The sequence below is a fragment of the Oncorhynchus mykiss genome, chromosome 11 (assembly GCF_057628025.1).
Source record: "Oncorhynchus mykiss isolate SJ-2025 chromosome 11, ASM5762802v1, whole genome shotgun sequence".
Taxonomy (NCBI): Eukaryota; Metazoa; Chordata; class Actinopteri; order Salmoniformes; family Salmonidae; genus Oncorhynchus; species Oncorhynchus mykiss.
This window is the reverse complement of record NC_143032.1, coordinates 51,510,758-51,536,516: the sequence shown is the minus strand read 5'-3', so window position 1 is coordinate 51,536,516 and position 25,759 is coordinate 51,510,758. Positions and strand designations below refer to the sequence as shown.

The following is a 25,759-nucleotide window of genomic DNA, read 5'->3' as shown; positions in this document are numbered from 1 at the left end:
AATCTTGTGCACTTTCACAATCTAGCCTTAATCTAATTTTAGAAAAGTATTTTACAGCTGGCTAATGTGTTCTTTAGTTTGAATGGGGCATGTACCTGTAATAATTGAGACAAAGCAGGACCCCCAATGCCAGAGAAAGCTGACCCCCCAAGAAGACTAGGGCCTGCATCTGAGTGATCTCCCCTGCAGCAATTGGCCGAGTAGCTGTCCTGGCAACCTGCAAAGTACAAAGATGAGGCAAAAGAAACAGTCAAAAGCCTTTCAATTAAGTCCTCTGATTGTATAATTTCCATGGCAGTTTGTTCCATTTTGTGCTGCTTTGAGTAAAGATGAATTACTTTTGGCCATAAACTATGTGACAAGTGTGATTTAAAAAGACACCCTCCGGCGATATATATATTTTTTTACTTTTCCTGTTGAAAAACAATATCCCATGTCAAAATACAGTAAAGGACAAAACAAAAGTATGTTTTGATCAAAATTCAAGTAGAAGTTAGTCTGATGGTACCCCGCTGATTTCCTCAGTCTCCTCCCTCGCTTGAGGGACAACAGAGAACAAAAGAGAAAAGTCCACCCTCCCCATGTGCTATGTCATGAGGCACCTGGACCACCTATTGAGATGTGCCTTTTTTTAAGTAAATCAGATGAGGTGAAAAGGAGACTGGGGTAGGACTTCAACAAAAACGATGAGTAGGCCTATACTATATATAAATATATATATATATATATATATATATAAAAAACTAGTAGATTACCTTCTTGTCAAAGTCCTTGTCCCACATGTCATTGATGATGCAGCCAGCCCCTCTCATCAGCAGGGCCCCCGTGCCGAATAACGTGAGCATGCCCAGATGTGGGAGGCAGCCTGGGTCTGCAGCCAGGCCGATGCTCCAAGTGCAAGGCAGGTACAACAACCATGTTCCTATGTCACAAAGAACAGGCAATCAGATCAATGTTTCAAAACATTAAATGAAGAACAACTGATGGCGTTTCAGACAACTCATACATACGTACACCTCTTAACCCTTTACATTCATGGGAATTGGCCTATATGGATAGGGATGAATTTAAATATTTCTTAAAAAATAACTATGAAAAGCATATGCATGACCATGGTAGCAATTGAAAGTGAACAGTTTGGAGATCATGGGAAAATAATTAGACCAAAGGTGAGTGCACAAGAGTTCACCTGACACAAGACTGAATCCCAACATTACACTGTTGATTTTATGTGCATTTTACATTCTGTACTTTCGGCATATTTGGTGATAAGTAAATCTGAAAATACTCTGGATACATTCAGTAACATGATAAGAGTAGTCCTGGAAAATGTGGGGTAGGTACAACATAGTCTTAGTCTTAGTCTTAGACAACAAAAAATGACAAGGGTTTATGTGAGAGGACTAACTGATGTCTCCAAGTCGGCACTCACCTCTACAAAGTGTGCAGTTCCTAAGCAATTTCAATGCATTTTTATGGCTCAAAGAAGAGTCCAACTATAAGGTACTTTTTGGCGCTCTCCTAGCTGTGCTATTGAATAACTAAACCACCCTGCATCCCTGAATTACTGTTGTTGTTAACCTAATCTAAAATCAGTCCATTATAAATCACAATCTGGGTCAGGTGGGAATGATTTGAAAGCTTGTTCTATTGCCAACCTGACTAGGGAAGTAAAAAAAATATATGATCTTACAGTGTTAGGCTGTCACAAGGCAATTCAGAAAAACGGTTGGTAATTTTGGAATGCATAAAAAGGAGTCACGAGTGCATTTAGGTTTGTATTCTGCGACAAATTGTTTTCACAATAAAACAAACATAGGGTTAGAACAACTCAGGTTATGATGCCATGTCATCTTGTAACTGTACATCAAACATAGTGATAATCAACATTGACACTGTATATGACAAGTTTTATGATTTGGAAATGTGAAGTGCACATTTGGACTCACGGGGGTTTGACTTGCTTGTATGACATCAAAGCGTTATTTATTATAATCCTCAACATCTCGTCTTTCAAAATACATTGAGTAATCTTAATTTACATAATTTCCCTCACTCAGACAACAATAAATATGAGAAAGTTGCCCAATTACCAGGAGGGCTGATGGCAACTTCTTGTTGTGCGTGGTGCTCAAGTTCAGAATGGCTGTCAGTAAAAATCTATACAGGGCTGTGAAGCGTAGTCAGAACTCTGACATGTATATCATGTTACTGTACAGACACTAGGTTCCAATGTAGGTGTTTATTACTGTCCAGATCTAGCCATTTTCAACCCGTATGTATACAGGTATGAGTGTAAAGGGCTGCCATTAAAAATACAAAATTATAATATGATTCCAGACTGTTAAATCTATAGTCCATCAGTTATCCACCTAATATAACATTCAAACCCTAGGTCAACATTAAAGCTACTAACCGATTGGTTTGTCAAGTCTCATTAATCTGAGGTAGGGTTGCATGGGCGCTGGGGCAGAGTTGACAATCCCAGCCGCTGACAGGCTAAACAGTCTTTTCCTGGTGGCATCAAGTCTGGTTGGTGGATTTAACAACCATGATTGCGGGCTATTTTCTGGGTGGTGGGTAGAGGCTGCGGTTTTTCTCTGATTGTTCAGGTAATTGCTGGAGAGGCTAGGGAGGTTGGAGTAGCAGGTCCCATGGTGACGCAGCCTCCAGGTGTTCAGAATGACTTGAGAAGTTAATCTGGCAGGGAGCATCATCTCCTCTCTCTGCAGTCAAATGCACATTATCCTCCCTGACACTTGTCACATCTGGAGAGAGAGGAAACATGATGGGAACATGAAGTTGTCATTTATATGCAAATTATGTCCTTTGTCACGAAGGGCCAACCACACACAATAGGGTTGCACTCTTTGCCTTTACAGTCTAGTGTTTTATTGTTTGCCAAAGCTGAATGGCTTTACATGACTGACACACCATTAGACTGTGGAAAAACTAAAATATAATGTAACATACTGCTGATTGTAACGGGCTAATGTGGTGCTCCATTCGCCGTTCCAGGTTAGATACTGTAACGGCTAAAAGGAGCATTTTCTAAATTCAAAACAAGCCCCTTGCAACTAGACATGGACGTTTAGAACACATTGGTTGTCTTCCAAGTTGGGAATTGAAGAAGTATCAACAAGTTAAGGTTGGTCGAAAATTCTGTGCTACTCCAAAAACAGTACATATCTAATAACGCCTATCAGCCAGCTGGAACAGAGTAATTGTCTGGCTATGCGATATTGTTAATAGTTACTACAGTACCTAACAGTTAATAGTTAATAAACCACAGGCAGGCAATGCCACACTAAGTAGCTAGCTAACCAAGTGTTTTGTGACATTTGCAATCCACAATGTAAATCCTGCCGTGAATCAATTACTCTTAATAGCCTAGGCAGCCTATAGTTAGGCACCAAATGTCCGATTTCAGACAATTTAGGTTGTTGCATACCCTTGGCAGAACGTGATGTGCAAAATCCTAAATTGTCCGAATAGAAAAATTATGTTTAATAAAATACGTATATTTCCCCGTTTTTTTCGCCTTCTCGCCATTAAAGCTAGTTAGAGAAACATGTTGCCTTCGCAGGCTAAATGGTGGATACTTTATGTATGAGCAGGTCCACGGGGGACGCGACCGCCGGGAATGCACATCAAGCTTAGTGCATGGGCGCTAGATCTGCACTATCGGTCTAAGTAATCTAAACATAACGTTGAACGCATTGAGGTTAGAGTTCACTTGCTACATTATTTCAGATTGTAGGACGAAATGTGTTAAATGTAATATTTTTCACTGAACGGTCATATTTTTACAAAACATGCAAACTTACCTTACTAAAATGGCTTCCCGTTTTTTTCTCGCGGAATGTTTGGTACGACATGTTAAATGTTCCGCAAGAAACACTCGCCTGGTCGGTTGTTGTTCTGCTTGTGGGACAATATTCCACGTGGGATATCAAAACACCGCCAATTTTGGCGCAGCTAAATGTTTTATGGTCATATTCGTGGTTGACACTTTTAAAAGCCAGGTGGAGACGAATACATTTGTCGCTAGTAGATTTTAGGGTGTCTACATAAATTCAACTTTATTTTTGAAAATACGAAAGATGACATTATCACATGCAAGTCTTCGTTAAAGTGGCTACAATTTATAGGTACAGTGTATGTTCAGTAGCCTTTCTTTCAAAATAAATCAGTGTGCACGAGGGCCCATCAGAGACAGTATGGGATGAGCTTTAGCGGCAATTGCCAGATTTTTTTTTTTTTTTTTGCATTGCACCGCCACCCCGTTTCTTGCTTGACTGCAGAGTTCTTTGTAGTCTCTAGCTCTAGCTACTGGTCACCAGTGTAGCTTGGTCCGCAGACGTAAGAAGATACATGAGGTTGTTGTAGGAGCGGGAAAAAAATGGCGACGAACATCTACGAAGCTAGCTAGCACATTGAGGACTCAAAACATTGTCTGCGGCGTCCCTTTTCTCTGTATGAACGTGTAAGTAGGCTATTCAATATATTTCGTTAACGTTTTGGTAAATTATGCCACGTTTTGTAACGTTAACTATTTGCATGCTAAACAATTTCAGATTTCTATGGTGGATCAAATAGAGAGGGGTTCAGATTCCACGCCCCTTGTTAATTCTTCTTCGACAAGTGACCTAACGTTAGGGCTGGGACGAAAATGTTGTCAATTTAATTAAGTGGCCAAACAGTTAGTCGGATCATCTTAATTTTGTTCACACGTTTGATTCTAATAACAAATGCAGCAAGTGATTTTTGGTCAATCTCTGCAGTGAGTTATCGGAGTTTGCAGTATGTTGTTTTCCAGCCAGCCGCTAATGGTCGCTATTTACTTAACGGATACACTATCGTCTGGAGGACTGTAAGGCCAGTGTACATATTTTCCAGGACGTTGAAAAATACGTATGTTCCTAATGTTGATATCAGGCTCATTTTTGGGTTGACTGTAAGTTGAAAGTGCGTAATTTATAGACGTCTATGTTTGGGTCAAATCAAGGCTGGTCCAGGCCGCTAAAAAATCTGAACCAAACATAGATGTCTATGATTGGTTCAGATTTGGACCGGACCAAAAACGAATGTCTGTGGATGTGGAAATCAAGGTGACCTGACTGTACCAAAAAAAGACGTCGGCCCGTGCTTACTGGGGTGTAGCCTACCATATCAGCCCACAATAGAATTGTATGAATGCCCATCCATGTGGTAGGCCCACCATTTGTAAAACAGGCTGTTGCATTGGCTTTATTAGTCCAGATTCCTGTGACTAATCAGTTTGGCTATTTAAGCTCTGAATATCAACTACCCATCTTTATCAGGAATGATCTTGACTCTAGTTACAACATGTTTACACAGCAGGAAGTGCATAATTATTTTATTTTTTGCTATGACAACTTGTCAAAATTGACAAACTTTAAACCACTGATTATGACAATGGGGCGAAACTCCCGGAAAGCAGTTGTGATTGTCCATTCCATATTGTCCATTTTACTTTGACCTGGCCTGCTTTTAGGATACATTTTTTAGGATAGTTTGTTACATGACAACACATTTGTTTTTGTTGGATTGGGCACCATTTTAGGTTAGGCTGTTTGGTCAGAGAAACCTGCATGGTTTAAAAAGTGTCCATTAGGGATGCACAATATATCGGTGAACATATCGGAATCAGACGATATTAGCTAAAAATGCCAACATCGGTATCGGCCCGATGTCTAGTTTAACGCTGATGTGATAAACCAATGTCAAAGCTGACGTGCATACCTATACAACGCATGTACAATTTTGCAGTTCACCTGCAACACAGCACTCCTTACCTAGCCCACAATGTCTGCTGTGTGGATCAAGCAGTCAACAAGTCGAGCAGTCATTTGAAATAGTAACAACATTTCAGCGAGACAACTCAAAGGCGAAATCCATTAACGCCAAGATAATGGAATTCATTGCCCTTGACAATCAACCGTTCTCTGTCGTGGGTGATGTTGGCTTTCGCGACTGGTTGAGCACCGATACACACTAACGTTACGAAGTGCACTATTGTTCAGATGTTGCCCAACCGGAGTCACACAGTAATAGCGCCACTGCTATTAGCTTCATGGCATACTATGGAACGCCATTTGGATCTTTGCTTGTCAAAAAATGTCAAATAACACTATTTGACACGTCAAATAACACAGCTCTATTATAGAATGTTGTGTGTTCTGTATTTGCACTTGCAAGGCAGGCGCCACCACTACTATCAGTAGCACTGTGAAGCTACTGTGAAGCTCTATCTGACTATTAGGCACAATAGTGGAATTTGCGGTTGACTTCAAAATAAAAGTACCTATTTGAAAGTGATGCAGAAGGTTACAATTGGTGGAATCATGCCATATTTAGACTAGATAATGTTAAACAAGGTTGGAATGTGAAGAAATTAAATGGGGTACCAGTCTACTCAGTGACACCCACAGAACACAACTGAAGAGTTTACACAAATATTAGCATTGTAGCTCTTATTGCTGGACTGTGACTGTGTGAAATCACCTCCCCAGTCAGCCTATTGTGTGTATTGACATTCATATTGCACTGTAAAGCTTTACCTAAGGATTGGGCATTAATGAAATGCGGTAACAGTCTACTCAATACCCAATATATTTTTTCAGAACATCCTGCTCAGAGTTAACATCCACGCATTATTGTTTATCTCTGGAATACTGTTCAATACACATAGGTTGACAATAAATGTGTCTCAATTCAGTTGTTTGAGTCCCGCAATAAGAGCTACAATGCTAATGTTTTCTGGGTGTCACTGAGTAGACTGAAACACCATGTAATTGATCCACAATCCATATATAAGGCTGTACAGTGAAATAAGTATGCCCCCAATGCAATTCTAAAGTATAATACATCCAGTGTGATTAACAGATTTGTCAAATTAACAAATAGTCTTTTGTTGATTCTATATAACATTCCAACCTCATTTAGCGTGATCTATTAAATTAAGGCATAGTTCTACTATTTGTATGCATTTGCCTCACTGTCAATGACATGCTTTTATTTTGAAGGCAAACCGCAAAGTCCACTATTGTAACTCATCCTTATTGTGGCTAGCTTCACATAGATGGTTCCGACCACCATTAATATAATTAAAACTGTCTTATAAATTAGGGTTATTTTAGATGATGACACCTAGCTATATAGTTAGCTAGCTAACTATAGCTACTGAAACAGATTGTTTTTCTATGTTTTTGGGGAGAACATTGTTTGCATCCATGAGATAGCTAGATTTTTTATGACCAGCACTGTAGGTGCGCGAGACAACTTTACCATCATCATAGCATACGTATCGATGAATCGTTGTGACATATGAAATACGAGTGCTAGTATAATAACTACTTTTAAAATTAATGAACGCATTTAAGTATTATGTTACGTGCAGTCATATTCAGGTCCTGTTTTGTCAACAAGCTTATTTGACACGTCAAATAGTGTTATTTGGTATATTTTTTGACATGCAAAGACCCAAACAGCGTTCCATAGAAATCCTGGTTGAGAATGGAACGTCTGAACAACGAAACAACATAGCAAGTAAGTGAAAGAAACAGGTTTTGATTGTTTTACTGGTAATGGGGACATGCGTAAATGCCAACAAAATAACTTTTTGGTCAGTGTGGTGTTTGTGTGTGTGTAACCTTTATTTAACTAGGCAAGTTAGTTAAGAACAAATTCTTATTTACAATGATGGCCTACCCCGGCCAAATCCGAACGACACTGGGCCAATTGTGCGCCACCCTATGGGACTCCCAATCACGGCTGGATGTGATACAGCTTGGATTCGAACCAGGGACTATAGTGACACCTCTTAGACCGCTGCGTGTGTGTTAACTGTTTAACTGTACTAGAATGTTTAAAAGGCCGCTAACATTTTAAACATCGGTTATCGGTTTTTCTGGCAAGGAAAATTTCAGATATCGTTATCGGCCAAAAATGTCATATCGGTGCATCACTAGTGTCCATCTCATTACATTGTCATCCATTTTATCTCCAGCCTGTAGGCTACAGAAAAAGGCCACACACTCTTTTTACCATATCTTATATCTGATACATGAGTTATTTGATTGAACATTGGTGGAGCGCCTCAGCGATGCATCTATCCAACAGCACCCTGTAGAGGCGCGCTGGGAATGGACAAGCAAAATGTTTTTTCACATCCCTAATATCTCTGATTTATGAAATGGATGGTTGGATAAAAATAGTTTACTGCAAACATGGTTACATTTAAAGATATTGTGGCACACCCATTAAAAACCTCTTAGGGATAGGTGGGACGCAAATGTCTCAACTGGCCAATTACCAGGGAAAATGCAGAGCGCCAGATTCAAATAAAATTCAAACTGTCATTAAATCAAACATGTAAGATACTCAATTAAAGCTGCACTCGTTGTGAATCCAGCCAACAGGTCAGATTTTAAAAATGCTTTTCGGCGAAAGCATAAGAAGCTAATATCTGATAGCCTGTACCATCTGCACCAGCAGTGAACAAAGGAGCTAGCATATTTCAACCCTGCAGGCGCTACACAAAACTCTGAAATAAAATATTAAACATACATTACCTTTGACGAGCTTCTTTTGTTGGCACACCAATATGTCCCATAAACATCACAATTGGTCCTTTTGTTCGATTAATTCCGTCCATATATATCCAAAATGTCCATTTGTAAAGCGCGTTTGATCCAGAAGAAAACAGCTTACAAAAAATGCAACGTCACTACAAGAAATGTCAAAAGTTGCCTATAAACTTTGCCAAAATATTTTAAACTACTTTTGTAATACAACTTTAGGTATTTTTAAACGTTAATAATCGATCAAATTGTAGACTGGGCAATCTGTATTCAATACAGGAAAGAAAACAAACCAGTGCTGCTTTTCACGTCTTGCGCAACTCCCAAAAGTGTCCTCAGTTCCTAGTTGGCCTACTTCTTCATTGCACAAAGGAATAACCTCAACCAAATTCCAAAGACTGATGACATCCCGTGGAAGCGGTAGGAACTGAAATCAAGTTCCTAATTAAATATTCCTTGGCAAAGACAATTCAGGGAACAGAGAGGGGAACAAAAAAATCTGAACAGTTAGTCCTCAGGGTTTTGCCTGCTACATAAGTTCTGTTATACTCACAGACATGATTCAAACAGTTTTAGAAACTTCAGAGTGTTTTCTATCCAAATCTATGAATAATATGCATATCTTATATTCTTGGCATGAGTAGCAGGAAGTTGAAATTGGGCGCGCTATTTATCCAAAAGTTAAAATTCTGTCCCCTAGCCACAAGAGGTTTTAAACTCAACATGCAGAATAATGCCTGGCTGGAAAGGGGATGGGCTGCATAAGCCCATGTAACCCAATAGTGGAAGCTCTGATATACTGTAGCAAAAATGTGGAATAAAAGTAGTCGGTTGTCTGCCCTACATACATAAACAAACAGCATTTGGATGTTTTAATGCATACCTGTAAACACAGATACAATAGGAAGACATATTAAACTATGACTATTTATGAATGTAAGCTTTACTTTTTGGTAGCTGATTAATAGACAACTTTCCAAGTCAAATGTGCTCTTTTCCGTGCTGTATGAGCCTCCCTGACAAAAAATGCATACTGTTATATGCACAACACACCGTCCGCGTTGCGTGCACGAGCATAGCGAAATAAATGTACCCCTACATGTTATTCAATCATAACATCCAAACGTCTTGCGCGCGTCAACGGACGTCTGACAGGCATGTAAACTAGTCACCTTTTGCCGAAATTTGCTGTTTTGAATCCAAAATAGGTGAACTACGTGATTTGTGTAGATCCGAGGAGGGGGAGGGGGCGTTGGAGCAAAACTGGCTGTATCAAGGCTCCAATCCTTCACATAACAACAGAATGCAGCACGCGACTGAAGAGAGACGAGACAACCAACTTGCTTACAGCATCAGCATGCGCTCTGGAAAGGCAGCTTGCCAGTTAACTTACAGCAGCGCGTCTGAATGCCTGTTTGTTTCATTCTATTTCTATTTTATGATGTTTACTTTAAGTGCAATATTTAGATGTGTGTGGTCACAAGCATTCTATTGTAAAGGCTGCCATGGCTAACTGCAATATTAGTGTAATGTTTTTTCTCAAGTGTCATTTGCAGTAAAGTCTAGGCAACAAGTAACATTGGATTGCTTTCTTTACATTTTTTAGCTGTTAGGTTCACATTAACCACTTTATTTTACACACGCAGACTGATAATGTAGATCATTCTTTGTTGTTTAATTAGTTAAAACCTGCATTTCCCCCTAGCAGGGATTTTCGCCAACAACAAAAAAGTGTAACGTTTTTACGCTCTCGTCAGTTGGCATCCCTGGCCTGCGTAGCCGAGGGCTAAAATAAAACTTGGCTCTATTTTAGATGCTTGAAGCACTGCAAGTCCCGCCTCTCCCATCTCCTCATTGGTTTTTAGAAGCATATACCCACGGGGGTGATTGAGAGATGAACGAGGTCCACACTCCAGTCCAGTTGGTTGCAGTAATGCACCTTAAATTTGATTGCCAACCACCATATAAAATTCACAGAGGAAAAAGACTGAAGGAAGAGAGATTACTAGAAAGCAACCAGGTTTCTCCCCTTTAATTTGTGGATTAATTGTAGAGAACACATGATTTTGTGTGACCCAAAATGGGTCGGTATTCTACAAAGATCCAGAATTTTTTTTGATTTTTCAACCTGCGTATCTTGATCGCGTCTGGTCGGGATAGACAAACTCAACATGCTCACGATGGCGGAGTGTCGGTTTTGCCAGCATGTTTTTTTAAAATGTTGAGTCGATTTTAACCAGCTCGATGGAAAACAAGTGGGCTCAGGCTTTGGAATTCAATTTTTTGGGGGGTCCAAGGTTCCTTGAAGGATTTTGTATCTTTAGGCCCTACTCTTGTAATTATGTCCGGGGCCACCACAGATTCTCTTTGGGTTCACCACGGATTTTGCCTCAAATCCAATATGGCTGCCATTTGAAGGTTACAGCGCTTATGCCCATTCTGAATCCAAAATGTCCAACATGACGATTACACCTGCCTATAAGTTTCCCTTGTTTATTTTGTTATTAGTCACTGCCATGCCTCTGTTGTGCTTGAATAGCTGAAGCTCAATAGGTTTTCAATGTGTGTTCATGTTTAAATCTCATTCACCCACTCTCCGAGGGTGTCTCAGGGTGCGTAAAGCCTCGCCGAGTCCCCAGCATCCGGGTGTTCCGGTTTTCAGGGGACATGGAAAGAGAGCCTGTGACACAACTTCCGCTTTTGGATGTTAACAAGGTGACACTCCATCTTAACAACTCCTCCACATTTACTGGATTGGTTGAACAGTGCAGAAGAGAACCCCCCCCCCCCCCCCCCCCCTTCTCGTCAAGACCAGTGTGTAAGGGATCTAGTTTCAGGTGTTTCTTTTACGCCTGCTACGATAGGTTGAGGTGTGTATAATATGTGTGAAGTACTGTAGGACAAATATACTAAACCAAAATATAAACGCAACAGTTTAAGATTTTACTGAGTACAGTTCATATAAGGAAATCAGTCAATTGAAATTAATTCACTAATCTATGGATTTCACATGACTGAGAATAGATATGCATCTGTTGGTCACAGATACCTTAGGATCTTGTCACGGTATCTCTTTGCATTCAAATTGCCATCGATAAAATGCAATTGTGTTCGTTGTCTGTAGCTTATGCCTGTCCATACCATAACCCCACTGCCACCATGGGGCACTCTGTTTACAATGTTGACATCAGCAAACCGCTCGCCCACACGACTCCATACACGTGGTCTGCGGTTGTCAGGCCGACTGGACGTACTGCCAAATTCTCTAAAACAATGTTGGAGGCAGGTTATGGTAGAGAAATTAAAATGTCATTTTCTGGCAACAGCTCTGGCGAACATTCCTGAATGCCAATTGCACTCTTCCTCAACTTGAGACATCTAAGCCTTCCGAGTGGCACAGTGGTCTAAGGCACTGCATCGCAGTGCTGAGGCGCCGCTACGTCTCTTGTTCGGTCCCAGGCTGTGGCACCGCCGGCCGTGACCAGGAGCCCCATGGGGCGGCGCACAATTGGCCCAGCGTCATCCGTGTTAGGGGAGGCTTAGATGTCTCTTGCTTAAAATCATACCCTCCCACTGGGGAGGCACACTGGGGAGCCAGGCCACTGGGGAGCCAAGCCCAGCCAATCAGAATTTGTTTTTCCCCACAAAAGGGCTTTATTACATACAGAAATAATCCTCAGTTTCATCAGCTAATTGTTCAGCAGTCTTATGGCATGGGGGTAGATGCTGTTAAGGAGCCTTTTTGACCTAGACTTGGTGCTCCGGTACCGCTTGCCGTGCGGTAGCAGAGAGAACAGTCTATGACTTGGGTGACTGGAGTCTTTGACTGTCAGGTCGGGATGGCAGGAAGCTTGGTCCCAGTGATGTACTGGGCCATACACACTACCCTCAGTAGTTGTTAGAGCTGCCTTTTATTGCCCCCAGCACAAGGTGCACCTGTGTAATGATCATGCTGCTTAATCAGCTTATTGATATGCCACACCGGTCAGGTGGATAGATTATCTTGGCAAAGGAGAAATGCTCCCTAACAGGGATGTAAACAAATTTGTGCACAAAATTTGAGAAATACGCTTTGTGCGTATGGAAAATTCCTGGGATATTTTAATTCAGCTTATGAAACATGGGACCAACACTTTACATGTTGTGCTTTTATATTTTGGTTCAGTATAATATTTGTACTTGTACTTTATATTTTAGTTAAACTGTTTATACACACTTATTTAAAATACTGGATTCTTGACATGGCTCAATTGTATGTACTACTGTTCATATCATTCTTTGTATATCTTGCGGAAATTCTTCCCGTTTACATACGTATAGTTTGCATTTGGATTACTGTTACTGTGCTATTTGGGTTGTTGATTGGATTCTTCCTGGCCTTGTTTTTTTTGTACTTTGACGTTTTACTGCATTGTTAGGCGCTACTAGCTAGTAACATAAGCATATCGCTGCACAGCAAGGGACATGATCCAGGAAGTAGGCAGGACTTTTATAGCGTATTTAGACTGGTTTCCTCCTTTACCAACTTTAAAGCTGGAACCCTTAATGCTGAAACTGCTACGTCTGTTTGCGATATTACAATTACAAAGACATTACTGCAAATAATGAACACAGTTTTTTTTGTCCTTTGGTCATCTTTGTATGTGTGATAGAACAGCATAATGTGTACTGCAAAAAAAAATGACCACCTTGCGCAGCACTCCTTACCTCTGCTTCATCAATGAAACAATAGGTGGGGATACAGACAGTGGTGCTGTTTCCCTTACTGAGGATTCCATACTCGCAATCTTTTGTACAGACCCATTGTTTAGACCTTTGGTCTAAAATGGCTAGCTGATAGCTTTTCTCAGGTAAACCTGGCAAAATGATCCATTATGTTAAGTACCACCAGCTGAGCAGCATGATTATATCCAATAACAAATCAACCTATTACAGAGCTAACACAATATAGCAAACATCCAATCACATTTGTTAAACGGGTCAACTTGTCCACCAGAGGGAGATTCTAAAACCTTCGAGGTTTACTTCCTTGTTCTAACAATTGGAGTGCCGACATTGCGTAATGCAGGTGACCTTACACAAAATCCAAAAGGCACGTTTTCACATATGACCAAATTCCATGTTTTTGCTTACCGTTTCACTTGCATCCGTGCTTTTAAGAAAATGTAAAAAAAACATGGATTATACATTTATATTTGTAGTTACACCGAGAGGGGGAGGTTGACAATGATGGTCTTGTCAAATGGCTATTTTTATCCCTGCTACTATCACTGACTGGTGGTGCAGTCCACAAAGTAAGCTTTAAAGGGATAAAACTGCTAGATTCTGGCGTTTTTGTTTTATTTACCCAGAGTCAGATGAACTCATGGATACCATTTTAAGACTCAACTACCCCTGCACACAGACTCTGTACCGGTGCCCCCAGTATATAGCCTCGTTATTGTTATTCTTATTGTGTTACTCTTTATTTTAGCCTACTTGGTAAATATTTTCTTCTTCTTAATCTGCACTGTTGGTTAAGGGCTTGTAAGTAAGCATTTCACAGGTAAAGTCTACACTTGTTGTATTTGGCGCATGTGGCAAATACATTTGATTTGAGTAAAGGGCCTGAATACTTATGTAAATGTGAAGAACATTTTTTAAAGTAAATTTGAAAACATTTTAAATAACCTGTTTTTGCTTTGTCATTATTGGGTCTTCTGTGTAGCTTGATGAGCGGAAAAAAACGATTTATTCCTGTACATGAGATTATTATAGATGAGTGAGATTATTTTTGTTTGTCAAACAGCAGCCAAGCATCTTATCATCATGTCACCAGAATAAGACCCTCACTATTAATTGGATAGGAGCATCAAGCTCATCATAGTGCACTTTCATCTAAATGTATTTCATCTGTATCCTAATAAACTGCATGCTTTCCCGAGTCGTATAATATTTGCGCATATCGGCATTTTCAGCACCATTTCTCACGTAATTTATTTAAAAATGTTTGGATGGGAACCTGGTTACTGTCATTAAATTATTATGCTGCCCAACAGGTTTCTCTCCTGTTTGTCAGTGAATTTCTGGGATCAAGAATCTCACAGAGCCAGGGGAGATGGAGGAAGGTATGACTTGTTCTTATATCATAATACAAGTTGTAAACAGGAGAATGGTGAACTTTATCACCTGATGTTTTTAACTGCTTAGTCGGTCTGGAAATGCTTAGGTGCATGGCACATTTAGTCCTTAATATCTGATGATACACATTTTTATTCTGTAGTTGTATATTATTTTCATTCATTATTAAGATATTTTCTACTCCCACAGATTCCGGGCGCCTCAACAAGTCTGACCAAATGACCCAAGGTCAACCAGGCTCTCAACAATCCGTGTCTCCAAGTCAGTCATTCCAGTGTAACCATTGTGTCCTCCTCTTCAAATCAAAGTATTTCCTCCTTGAACACATGAAGAAGGTGCATGGCATTGATGTGGATCCTTCACAAAATGAAGGCAGTTCTACTCCCTCAGAGAGTTCCACGCCACCTCACAGTAGCACTCGCTACAACAGTTCAAAAAAGTTTTTCTCTTGCCGGCATTGTGTGTTTACGTCTTCCAGTTGGACAGTTATTATCAAACATAAAAAAACATATCACAAGGTGCCGGTAAGGGGTCCTGGTAAGGGCGGGACCTTGAAAACACAGAAACGGTATTTGAGGGGCAAGATTCTCAATGCCAAAGTGTCACTGCCAGGTAAGAAGAATCACAAAAATGTGTCGGCACTCAAACGCAAAAAAGGGGACGTGGGGAGAGTGAATTCCAAGTCTACCTTGAAAACCATAAACATTCCCAGCTCTAGCTTATTGTTGAAGAACCTGCGAACTCAAGTGGGATCCTCAGGAAATTGTTCTAAATTCAGAGTCGTACCTGGAAGTTCAGCGCATGAGTCATCTTTAAATTCCTTGCAAATGAAGATGTCCACCCTCCCAAGGCCATCAGGTGCGCGTGATGTGACTGTCATGTCAGATGCGCCTTTCCATAGCTATGACCAAGACAATGGTAAAGGTGTTTCTAAAGTAACTGACGAGAGATTTCATTCAGAAAGTGAACAGATGGGCTCTCACTGCTGCTCGCTCTGCAACTTCTCTGCGACTTGGTTGGAAGATCTTCACACTCACCAGCGAAGTAAGCACAGTTACCTTTTTTACAGCATGGGGTCAAGTCTGCTGGATAAAACGGTGACAGAACAGCGGAATCTCAAACCTGAAACGTATAATGGAATGTCACTGACAGAGCCATTAGCTAAAACCACCAAGAAGAGAACGCATGATGACACCCCTTTAAGTCCTGCTAAGAAAAATATCAAAACAAGCCCCGAAAGTACAGTCATCCAAAGTAAGCTATCAGGGGGCACTGCTTTCACCTTTGAGGTTAGCGAGGATGAAGAGGAGGGAAATGCCTGGAGAACTGAACTAGATGCCTCAGGAAATGAAATAGAAGATCAGTTGGCAAATGGGGAAAGCAGGGACAACCCAAAAAATCTTTATCGTTGCAAACACTGTGACTACAGTCACAAGTCATCTCGCAGTGTGAGCACCCATTACCAGAGAATGCACCCTTACATCAGGTATGACTTTCAGTACATCATGAATCCAGATGATTGGACTGCCACCTTCCGTTGCTTGGAGTGTCCGGTTGATTTTGCCGCCCCTGATGACCTTAAGCAGCACTATAGGGATCATCACCCAGAAGCCCCAAATGTGTTCATGATGCGATCAGATCAACTTGATTTGGTGTATAAGTGCTTTGCCTGCCCATTCACCATTTCTAATGGCAAGTACTTGAAACCCCATTACAAAAACAAGCATCCAAAACTGAAAATGAGCAATCCCTTAATGTACTGCAGTTTTACTACCAAGCCCATTGAACATGAACCCTCTACATCACAACATTTAGGGCAAACCTCCAGCCTAAAGAATGCAGAGGTTGTCTCTCCTGAGAGGTCTCCGACCCCACATAAAGAAACTGTTAATATCACCCATACACCCTCATTAGCATGTTCTGCTTCCATGGGAGTGGATGTGGAACTGTACCACTGCAAACATTGTGTATTCAGCAATAAGTCAGTGGTTGTCATGCTTGTCCACTACCAAAAAAGCCACCCGAAGGCAGGATTGACAATTGACAGCATAAAACAAGCTTCTCTTGCCACTTCCATGAAACCTAAGGACGAAACACAGGTGTCTCCTGAAAATATGGTTTTGGAGCCATTTAAACTCCTAGAAGTTAAGTCCCCCAACATTTCCCTCTCCAGACCAGATGTTGCACAGGAAGATGCAGAGAACATGTTTTTCTGCCAGCATTGCAACTATGACAACCTCACAGTGAGGGGGGTGTTGAACCACCAAAGGTCAAGACACCGTGATCTCAAGGCTTCTGTTGAGCAGATACACCTCCATACTGCTGAGGTTCGTAGTCAATGTAAAAAATCACAGGGCATCGTAATAGTCTCACCCAGCACTCCACTCCAAAATGATGTTGCACAGGAAGACGTTTTCAAGCCATTCAAACTTCCAGAAGTTAAGTCTCCAAACACATCCCCTCCCATATCCAGTGTTTCACAGGCAGATGTTGAGAGTCCATATTTCTGCCAGTTTTGTGACTATTGCAACCCCACAGTGAGAGGCATTATGAATCATCAGAAGTTAAGACACAGTACTCGTAAGTCAACTGCTGAAAGCATAATCAAACATACTGCTATGATTCGTAGCAGCCCCAATGTGAGAGGGGTTTTGAATCATCAGGTGTCGTCTCATAGTCATCTCAAGGTGACTGCTGATAATGTCGTCAAACATACTGCTGAGGTTCATGGTCAATGTGAAAAGCCTCAGTTTACTGGATTTGACTCATCTAATTCCTCTTTAAAATCCACTGTTGAGAATGAGGTAGCTGACTTGTTTTTTTGCCAGTACTGCAACTATGGCAACCCAAGTGTTGCAGGGGTTTTGAATCATCAGAAATTAAGACATCGCCGTCTTCAGATATCCACTAATCAGATTCTTCAATATACATCTGAGCTTCTTAGTCAAAAATCTACATCTCAGTCTGCTGGATTTGGGGACCCTAACTCCTCTCTCCTCAGATCTGATGTTGGGAATGAGGCAGGTAACTTGTTTTTCTGTCAGTTTTGCAACTATGGAGATCCTTCAATGAGCGGGATTTTTAATCATCAGAAGAGAAGACACGGTCAACTCAAAACGACTCCTGATGACATCTTCAGGCATACTACTGAGGTTCGAGGGCAAATGAAAACATCAGAAGAGTCTAAAAGAGTCAACTCAATGAACTCTTCTCACATCTTACCTCTTCCTCTTGTGACGGAAGAGGCTGTGTTATTCTGTCAGCTTTGCAACTATAGCAATCCAACCATGAGTGGGGTTATGGATCATCAAAGGAAAAGACACCCTGATCTTAAGGCAACTCATAAACAAATCCTTGAATATACTGCTGCTATGATTTTGGCCCAATCTGGCAAATCACCTCACTCATCATTCTTAACATCTGAGATTTTCCAAGAAGAATTAGAGAAGTTCTTCTGCCAGTATTGTGACTATAGTAATTCTACAGTAAGGGGGATTTTGAATCATCAAAATAAAATGCATGGTGATCTCGAAACAAACGCTGCACAGATCTTAAGGCATACTGTTGTGGTTCAAGGGCAAACCAAACAATCTCAGTCAAAAGCAGTCCACTCGCCCAAATCTCCTCACATCTTGTCTCGTCCTCTTTTGAAGGACGAGGTTGCAGACATGTTTTTCTGTCAGCTTTGCAACTATAGCAATCCAACAGTGATAGGGGTTTTGAATCATCAAAGGAAAAGACACCTTGATATGAAACTAACTGCTAAGCAAATCCTTGAATATACTGCTACGGTTATGGGCAAATCGCAGCCAGTACAAGAAGACACACTTAACTCATCCCAAGAACAAGAGGGGAAGTTGTTTTACTGCCAGCATTGTGACTATGACAATGCCACAGTTAGGGGTGTTTTGAATCATCAGAAATTAAGACATAGTGATCTGCCGGCTACTGCGGATCAAGTTGTCCGGTATACTACCATTGTTCGCACCCCCCCCAAGAAATTAATAACCCAACAACCTAAAAAGTCCCCCATGAAAGCTTCACAATCTCGCACGCAGAAAGCTGCACCACTCAGGTCCTTAAAATGCCGCAAATGCTCTTATATAACTCCCCATATATATCTTTTGAAAAGGCATCTGAGGAATAACCACCAAGAGAAGGCCCCAATCACAACGATTATGCGTTGGGCTTACCAAGATGGCCATTTACAAGCAGGTTATCATTGCGAGTGGTGTGTTTGTTCACACACTGAAGCGAAGGAACTCCTCCGGCACTACCGGCAACGTCATCCAGATAAAAATACTGGACTTGAGTCCATCATCCTGAGGTTACATGTTGGCCCTAAGACTTCTCTATCTAAAACAATTAAGCCTAACACAGAGTGCAATGTTAAACAGGAAAATATTACCCTCAGGTTTGGGGAAGTTCCGAAGACCTCCCCATCTTTTCAGTCCGGAGAAGGTGACACAAAAGTCTATCCATGCCGAGCATGTTCCTTTAAGGCTACTTCAATGGGGGGTATCGGCAGCCACTACCGTGTAGTTCATCCATGGTCTGTCAAGGAAGATGGATCTGTGTTAGATGTCATTAGTAGTAGGCAGACCCAAGAGCCAGGGGTCCATGAAGAGCCAGGGGTCCATGAAGAGCAAGCTGTTCATGAAACCTCGAGGTCAAGCGAGACACATATGTGCCCTGTCTGTTCCGGAGAGTTCAACACCCTCCATGGTATGTTTACTCATTGTGGAAAGAAGCATCCAGAATATGATATGAAGGTCCATGAACAGTCTGATGTTCATGAAACCTCAAAGCCAAGCCAGCGATGGAGGTGCCCTGTCTGTTCCGGAGAGTTCAACACCCTCCATGGTATGTTAACTCATTGTGGAAAGAAACATCCGGAATATGATCCATCAACTTGTGAAAAGGAACCTAAATCTAGTACAGGTGATGGGACTCTGGTATTCAAGTGTTCAATCTGTCCGTATGTGAACTCTCGCTCTCATGGTGTTCTAACTCACTGCCAGATGAGGCATCCAGCCACCAAAGCCAGAACTGAGAGACTTGAACAAGAAATTGTACACTTCAGTGACCCAGATGAATGTGTGAAAGTCCGATCGGGTAAGAGGATAGGATTGGCAGGCTTCCAGTGCAATATGTGTCCAGTCATCCATGCAAAATTCAAGAAGTTGAAAGCTCACTATGAGATGGATCACAAACGATCTGCCCCCAATATGTTCAAACCGACCTTGAAAAAATCCGCTGCCATTAAAAAACATCTTCTCTCCAAATATAGAGGCTCCCAGACCTCAATTGCCCAAGCTGCCATTTTAAAAAATAGGAAATCCATCATAGTCAAATGCCACCTTTGCAAGTACTTTTGCACCACTAAAAAGGGTCTTGCCCGCCATCTTCGCATTTACCACAGTACAGTGGCTCCAATTGAGGACAAAGAGTTTTCCTACAAGTGTGCACTGTGCTCGTATACGACTTTGATTTGTAAGTACCTTGCAGCCCACTATAGGAGGCAACATGACAATGCCGCTTTCAACAACCATTTTGTTCCAGCATTCAGACCTCACCGCATTCCCCCAACCTCACCACACCATAAGGCTTCTTTGAGTCCGGAAACCAAATCACCTGGTGAGAAGAGAAACTGTTCTCTCTGTTTTTTCCAATGTCTTAGTGAAAAAGGCATGGTCTCTCATTATGTGATTTGCCATCCAGGAGTCTCTCACAGCATGCACAAATCTAGTGAACACCGACCGATTAACACACTGCGCTCTCCCCCAAAGCCCAGAAATCGCCACAGGCAGCAGAAACCTGTCTGCAAGTTATTTGATCCAGAATGTGAGAAAGGCAGTGCATTGCGTCCAGTTGAATGCAAGAAATGTGTGAAATTATTCTTCAATTCAAATCTCCTGCTAAGTATCCACTACACCAATTTCCACAACGAAGATTTCAAACGGGACTTCACTATACTTTCAAAGACTTCAGAGATTGGCACAGAGTTCTACAGATGTGGATACTGTAACCTCCAAATCCAGGGCAGTGTGGACCTCGGCTCCCATCTCGACCATCATAATGAGGAGTTTCAGACACTGGAAAATGGACAGAAGAGGAAACAACACCTTAGTGAGCCACCAATAAAGACCAAGTCTGTTAAGGTAAGTGGCACATAATGCAGTCAACTGCAAACCTACGGGCTTGTGATTGTTTGACAGATGGTAGTACTGTACAACATTGGAAAAATACATCTGTGTTTTCCCATATGTGATTTTCAACCGTAATCATTTATTTGTCTTTCAGCATGAAAGACCAGAACTGCCCGATGTTCTGACGGCCGCGGAATCGGACAGTCATTGGATTGTGACAAAGGTGGAATCTGTTGCAACAGGGATGGGTCCAATGGGGTCCCCTTCCCCTGTCCCGTCGACAACAGAACCAGAGGGGGGGTCAGCAGGAGAGGAGTGCAAGCACTGCGGGCGAACTTTCATGTCTTTGAAAGGTTTACGCTCACATGAGCGGAGCCATGCAGCTACGGCAGCGCTCAAACGGCTGGACAACGTACCACATCAACAGAAGCAGATGTAAGAGGAAATATGTTGTATATTTACATTAGAGGAGAGTATTGATAGTATGTGATAGAATCAATCTTGTAATGTTACCTTCTTAGGTACCACAATACAACATTCTTTCTTGTTTCTATATAACCATAAAGATTTACTTAAACATCTGAATAAATCAATTTGTGAAATGACTGCTTGTCTGCAAATGTCTCCTCAGGTTTGACCGCCATATTAGACATCGCCCCGGGACCATCAAACCCTTCCATTGTGGGCTCTGTCGGTACAGAACTACCATCTTGAGCCTCTTGAAGAACCACCTGCTCAAAGTACATGGTGGTGAGGCAGCCTTACTAATATAGCACACTGTCACTAGCCGGCTACCACCCGGCTACTCATCCCTGCACCTTAGAGACTGCTGCCCTATATACATAGACATATAATCACTGGCCACTTTAATAATGGAACACTAGTCACATTAATACTGTTTACATACTGCTTTACTCATCTCATATGTATATACTGTATTCTATTCTACTGTATTTAGTCAATGCCACTCCGACATTGCTTGTTCTAATATTTATGTATTTCTTAATTCCATTATTTTACTTTTAGATTTGTGTATTGTTAGATACTACTGCACTGTTGGAGCTAGGAACACAAGCATTTCACTACACCCGCAATAACATCTGCTAAATATGTGAATGTGACCAATAAAATTTGATTTGATTTGTCATGTCACCACATTTTAAAGATAAAAAAAAATATTTATCTGTTAATTTTGCAGAATTTGATACTGTATAATATGTCAATTGAAATGGCACAAGCTGTGGAAAACATTTTAAAACCTGTTTCCTTTTTTAATCTGTCTTGCTGGAGTAGCTGAGTACCCATCCAAGAACCTTCCTTCCTCCGTGACCGGTAGCCAGGACAGGGAACACACCCTGGAGGCCAATGAAGAGGCCCCTAACCTGCCAGAACCTCAGGAAGGCAATCACATGTCTGACGATTCTGAGGAAACAGACCTCACTGAAAGCAAGTGCTCCCCTTTACATTCATTATTTGAATTTTAATGATTCAACTTCATGATTAAGAACCTTTCCTATAAATTATCAAATGTGTTGTGCAGCATACAGACAATCAATATTTTTGAAAAACGCATAACGTTTTGCGTATTGACCCCTCAAGTATTTTGTCAATAGCACACCTCCCCTACATTTTCTTTAAATCAGAGAAGGCATCTGCTGAGTGACTGAATGTAATGTGGTTTTAATATCCAGTGTACTTTCCATTACAGAACCAGTGTACTTGGAGCCCCCAGATGTCCAGCGGCAGCTCAACCACTACAGGCAGGTGGCTCAGGCCTCCAGACATCCAGGCCAACAGGCCACCGCGACCACTCAAGATGCGTTATTCATCTGTGAGTTTTGTATCTACACCTCAACACACATCAAGAGTATGCGCCGGCACTACATAAATCGGCACAATGGGAAAAGGCTGGTGAGCTGCAAGGACTGCTCCTTTTTCACGGGCTTCAGGTAATATATTATTTTCAGTGGTAGAATCTGCTCAAATGCCAATGCTTGACTTTGCTGGGTCATAGTTGGGGCTTTAGTATACACATTCCTGCTATGGATATCTAAGAATATAGAAACGAATTGAAGTGATTGAACAATTAGCACCTTTGACGACAAGGGTTGCTAAATTAACTCCCTCTTTAAATGATCACTTCGTGGTCATAATTGTTTCTAACTATTAAGCCTCAATATGCTGTATTGCCAAATGAGTGTAACACGTTTTTCTCTGAATGCTTACATTAGGAAGAATTTGGATATACACATAGAGACGGCACATGCCAGTAGCGCAACAGAAGCTCCTAAGGACCTACGCTGCCCTCTCTGTCTTTACCACACCAAAAACAAAAACTGCATGATCGACCACATCGTCCTCCATCGTGGTAGGTATTTCTGTGGTATTAATACAATAAATACATTATGACTATACACAATTATGCTTTATACATCCATGACACTCACTAGACACTTAATCTGGCTGTCTACCGTTTATTCTGTCGGATACTTATCAGTGTCTTACCCGACTCTATGCTGCTGATCCTGGTTTTTATCACATGTTACAACAGAGGAGCCGGTGGCCCCAATAGAGGTGCGTCGTTCAAGGCTATCGCGATATCTCCAGGGCCTCGTGTTCCGCTGCCACAAGTGCACCTTCACTAGTTCCAGTGACGAGAAGCTGCATCTGCACATGCTCATTAAGCACGATGATATCAAGCCGTACAAATGCAGACTGTGCTACTTTGACTTCACACAGCTGAGCGAGTTGGAGGCACACCTATGCGATAAGCACCAGGTTAGTGTTCTACCCTTAGGATCTGAAAGGACTGCATAGGTGTAAGCAATATGATTGTGTATCCACTTGTTTTTTTTGTTTAACTAGGCAGGTCAGTTAAGAACAAATTCTTATTTACAATGATGGCCAAACACGTACGATGCTGGGGTTATTGTGCGCCGCCCTATGGGACCCCCGATCACGGCCGGATGTGATACAGCCTGGACTCGAACCAAGGACTGTAGTGACACCTCTTGCACTGAGATGCAGTGCCTTAGACCACTGCGCAACTTTTCCTCTGAAAGACTAGAGGGGATTTCTGTTGTACTGCTTACACCTGTACTCCCATCAGAGCTGCACAGTACCTTTGTGATCAGGGATGTTTCTGGATGAGCCTGTGTCTCTACACATGGACAGTGGTTATGTTGACAAATAGCCAATCAAAGGTCACAACTAGTAGTATTCTTACACATTGTTTTATTAATGCTAATTCTGAAAGTTTGTTCTATAGTCAACTCTTCTCTGTTGAGTCGTTTGACCTTCTATATCTGATGTAAATGTCTTCTGACTTGTGTTGTTCTTTCTTGTAGGTCGTGAGGAACCATGAGCTGGTGGGACAGGTCCATCTGGAGGAACTGGAGACCAGACTGGACAGAGTCAACCGAGAAAAGGAAAAGAAATGTGACCAGGAATTAGAAAATGAAGAAGACAAAGAAGAAAGAAATAAACATGGTGAGAAACAAGGGCTGGAGGAAGAGGGGGAGAACGCTGACAAGCTAAGAAACAAAGAGAAGGAAGAAACCAACCACAGACATAGTGAGAAGCAGCAGGTGCTGGAGGAGGGAGAGAACATAGAGAAGCTAGGAAAAGAAGAAGAGAAAGACCAGGAAGAAACTAACAGAAGACTTCAAGAAACTCAAGGGCTCAAAGAAGGGGATACCGTTGAGGAAAAAGGGTTGGAGAAAAATGGGGAGAACATTGCCCCCCAAAAATATGAGAACAAAGGGTACGTAGAAGAAAAATCCATGGACTGTGAAGAGAACCATGGGCAACAAGATCAGGTGAACAAAGGTGGAGATAATGAGGTGTCAGAGAACAGTGCCCAAAGCAGTGAATTCCACGAGAGCCATGATTTTAGTTATGAGGAGAACAAGGAGGAACGATATGAAGAATGCCATGGGGAGCTCGAGCATGAGGATAAGGAGATGGTAGAGGAACAATTTATGGACTTTGAGGAAGAGAACCGAGAACCTGGAGAGATGGACATAGGAGAACAAAGCGACCAATATCATGAGATGCCAGTGCTTAAAAATGAAGCCTGCCACTATCATGAAATGCCAGTGCTTGAAAATGAAGAGGGCAAAAAGGAAACACACAGGAATCCTAGTGAGAAACCGGAACATGAGGTGGTGGTGAAGAATGACAGTCTGAAACCTGAGTGCAATACGAAACAGGAGCAAGGGTCTGTAGAGGACGAAAAGTCTGAAGAAAACCCCATGAGTGACGATAAGCAAGATCATGAAAATGGCAACACATCTGCACCAAAAGGTATGTACATTTTGGCATGATGAAACTATTGACATCCAATTGATCAAACTGTTTCTGGTTCCCTGTCAGGTGTTTAACTCTGCTACTCATTCTATTATCATTCCTATTCTATGCCTCCACTACCCTGAATATAGATGCCTCCACTGCCCTGAGTATAGATGCCTCCGCTATCCTGAGGATAATTCCATCGACCAGAAATGAAAATGCGCTTTCTTGCAAGCTCTGTGGCCGAACTCTCATGAACAGCACTGACCTGGAACGACATGTGATGCGCCATGGCTTGTAACTCAGTGTGTCGGTGCAATTGATAAGGATGTACTGACTTTGAGGGTGTTGCTGCTTAGAAATACTGATTTTTAACAGCAAGGAGATTGTGAATTTCAATTGAAACGGTTGCATATTGTTTCCACGTGTAACTAGTCTTGACTGAGGAGACACTGCAGCTATTGTTGTAAAGGACAAAAGGTCTTATCCCAGAATGACAGCGGTTCACATTTCCAACGAATTCGTTTTGGTGCTTTCTTAATATTTTCATCCTGTTTTCTTTTAACATTTTTGTAATAAATGACTATCCTATAA

General features: G+C 41.6%; 2 protein-coding genes across 5 annotated transcripts in view; one reads left to right on the top strand and one right to left on the bottom strand.

Annotated features, from left to right (window-relative positions):
- The window catches only part of LOC110535830 (coenzyme Q2 4-hydroxybenzoate polyprenyltransferase), an 8,202-nt gene extending 4,071 nt beyond the window's left edge, over nt 1-4,131 (bottom strand). The window contains exons 1-4 of one of the 2 annotated variants that reach the window (XM_021621147.3): nt 3,828-4,131; nt 2,417-2,768; nt 756-922; nt 96-217 (exon numbers count right to left, since the gene is read on the bottom strand). In XM_021621147.3, coding sequence (XP_021476822.3) covers nt 96-217; nt 756-922; nt 2,417-2,717 — 590 coding nt within the window. In that variant the 5' untranslated portion in view covers nt 2,718-2,768; nt 3,828-4,131. Of the gene's footprint in view, nt 1-95; nt 218-755; nt 923-2,416; nt 2,769-3,451; nt 3,648-3,827 lie in introns of those variants that run through there. The other variant, XM_090190381.1, reaches the window with a different exon arrangement.
- LOC110535829 (uncharacterized) lies at nt 3,621-25,759 on the top strand. Of its 3 annotated transcripts, none has more exons than XM_036935650.2 (11): nt 3,621-3,724; nt 14,645-14,713; nt 14,916-20,887; nt 21,030-21,310; nt 21,507-21,625; nt 22,169-22,321; nt 22,584-22,824; nt 23,107-23,243; nt 23,427-23,653; nt 24,223-25,180; nt 25,315-25,759. In XM_036935650.2, the coding sequence occupies exons 2-11, from the start codon at nt 14,704-14,706 to the stop codon at nt 25,464-25,466; spliced, it is 8,250 nt and encodes a 2,749-aa protein (XP_036791545.2). In that variant the 5' UTR covers nt 3,621-3,724; nt 14,645-14,703; the 3' UTR covers nt 25,467-25,759. The 3 variants fall into 3 exon arrangements, with proteins under 3 accessions (XP_036791545.2, XP_036791547.2, XP_021476821.3); XM_036935652.2 differs by lacking the exon at nt 3,621-3,724 and adding an exon at nt 3,930-4,151; XM_021621146.3 differs by lacking the exon at nt 3,621-3,724 and adding an exon at nt 3,930-4,486.

Bases quoted from the DNA above. Each gene is read 5' to 3' on its own strand.
- LOC110535829 (XM_036935650.2), top strand. The intron at 23,244-23,426 runs GTAGGTATTTCT...ATGTTACAACAG, and splicing joins CCACATCGTCCTCCATCGTG to AGGAGCCGGTGGCCCCAATA. The intron at 23,654-24,222 runs GTTAGTGTTCTA...TCTTTCTTGTAG, and splicing joins ACCTATGCGATAAGCACCAG to GTCGTGAGGAACCATGAGCT.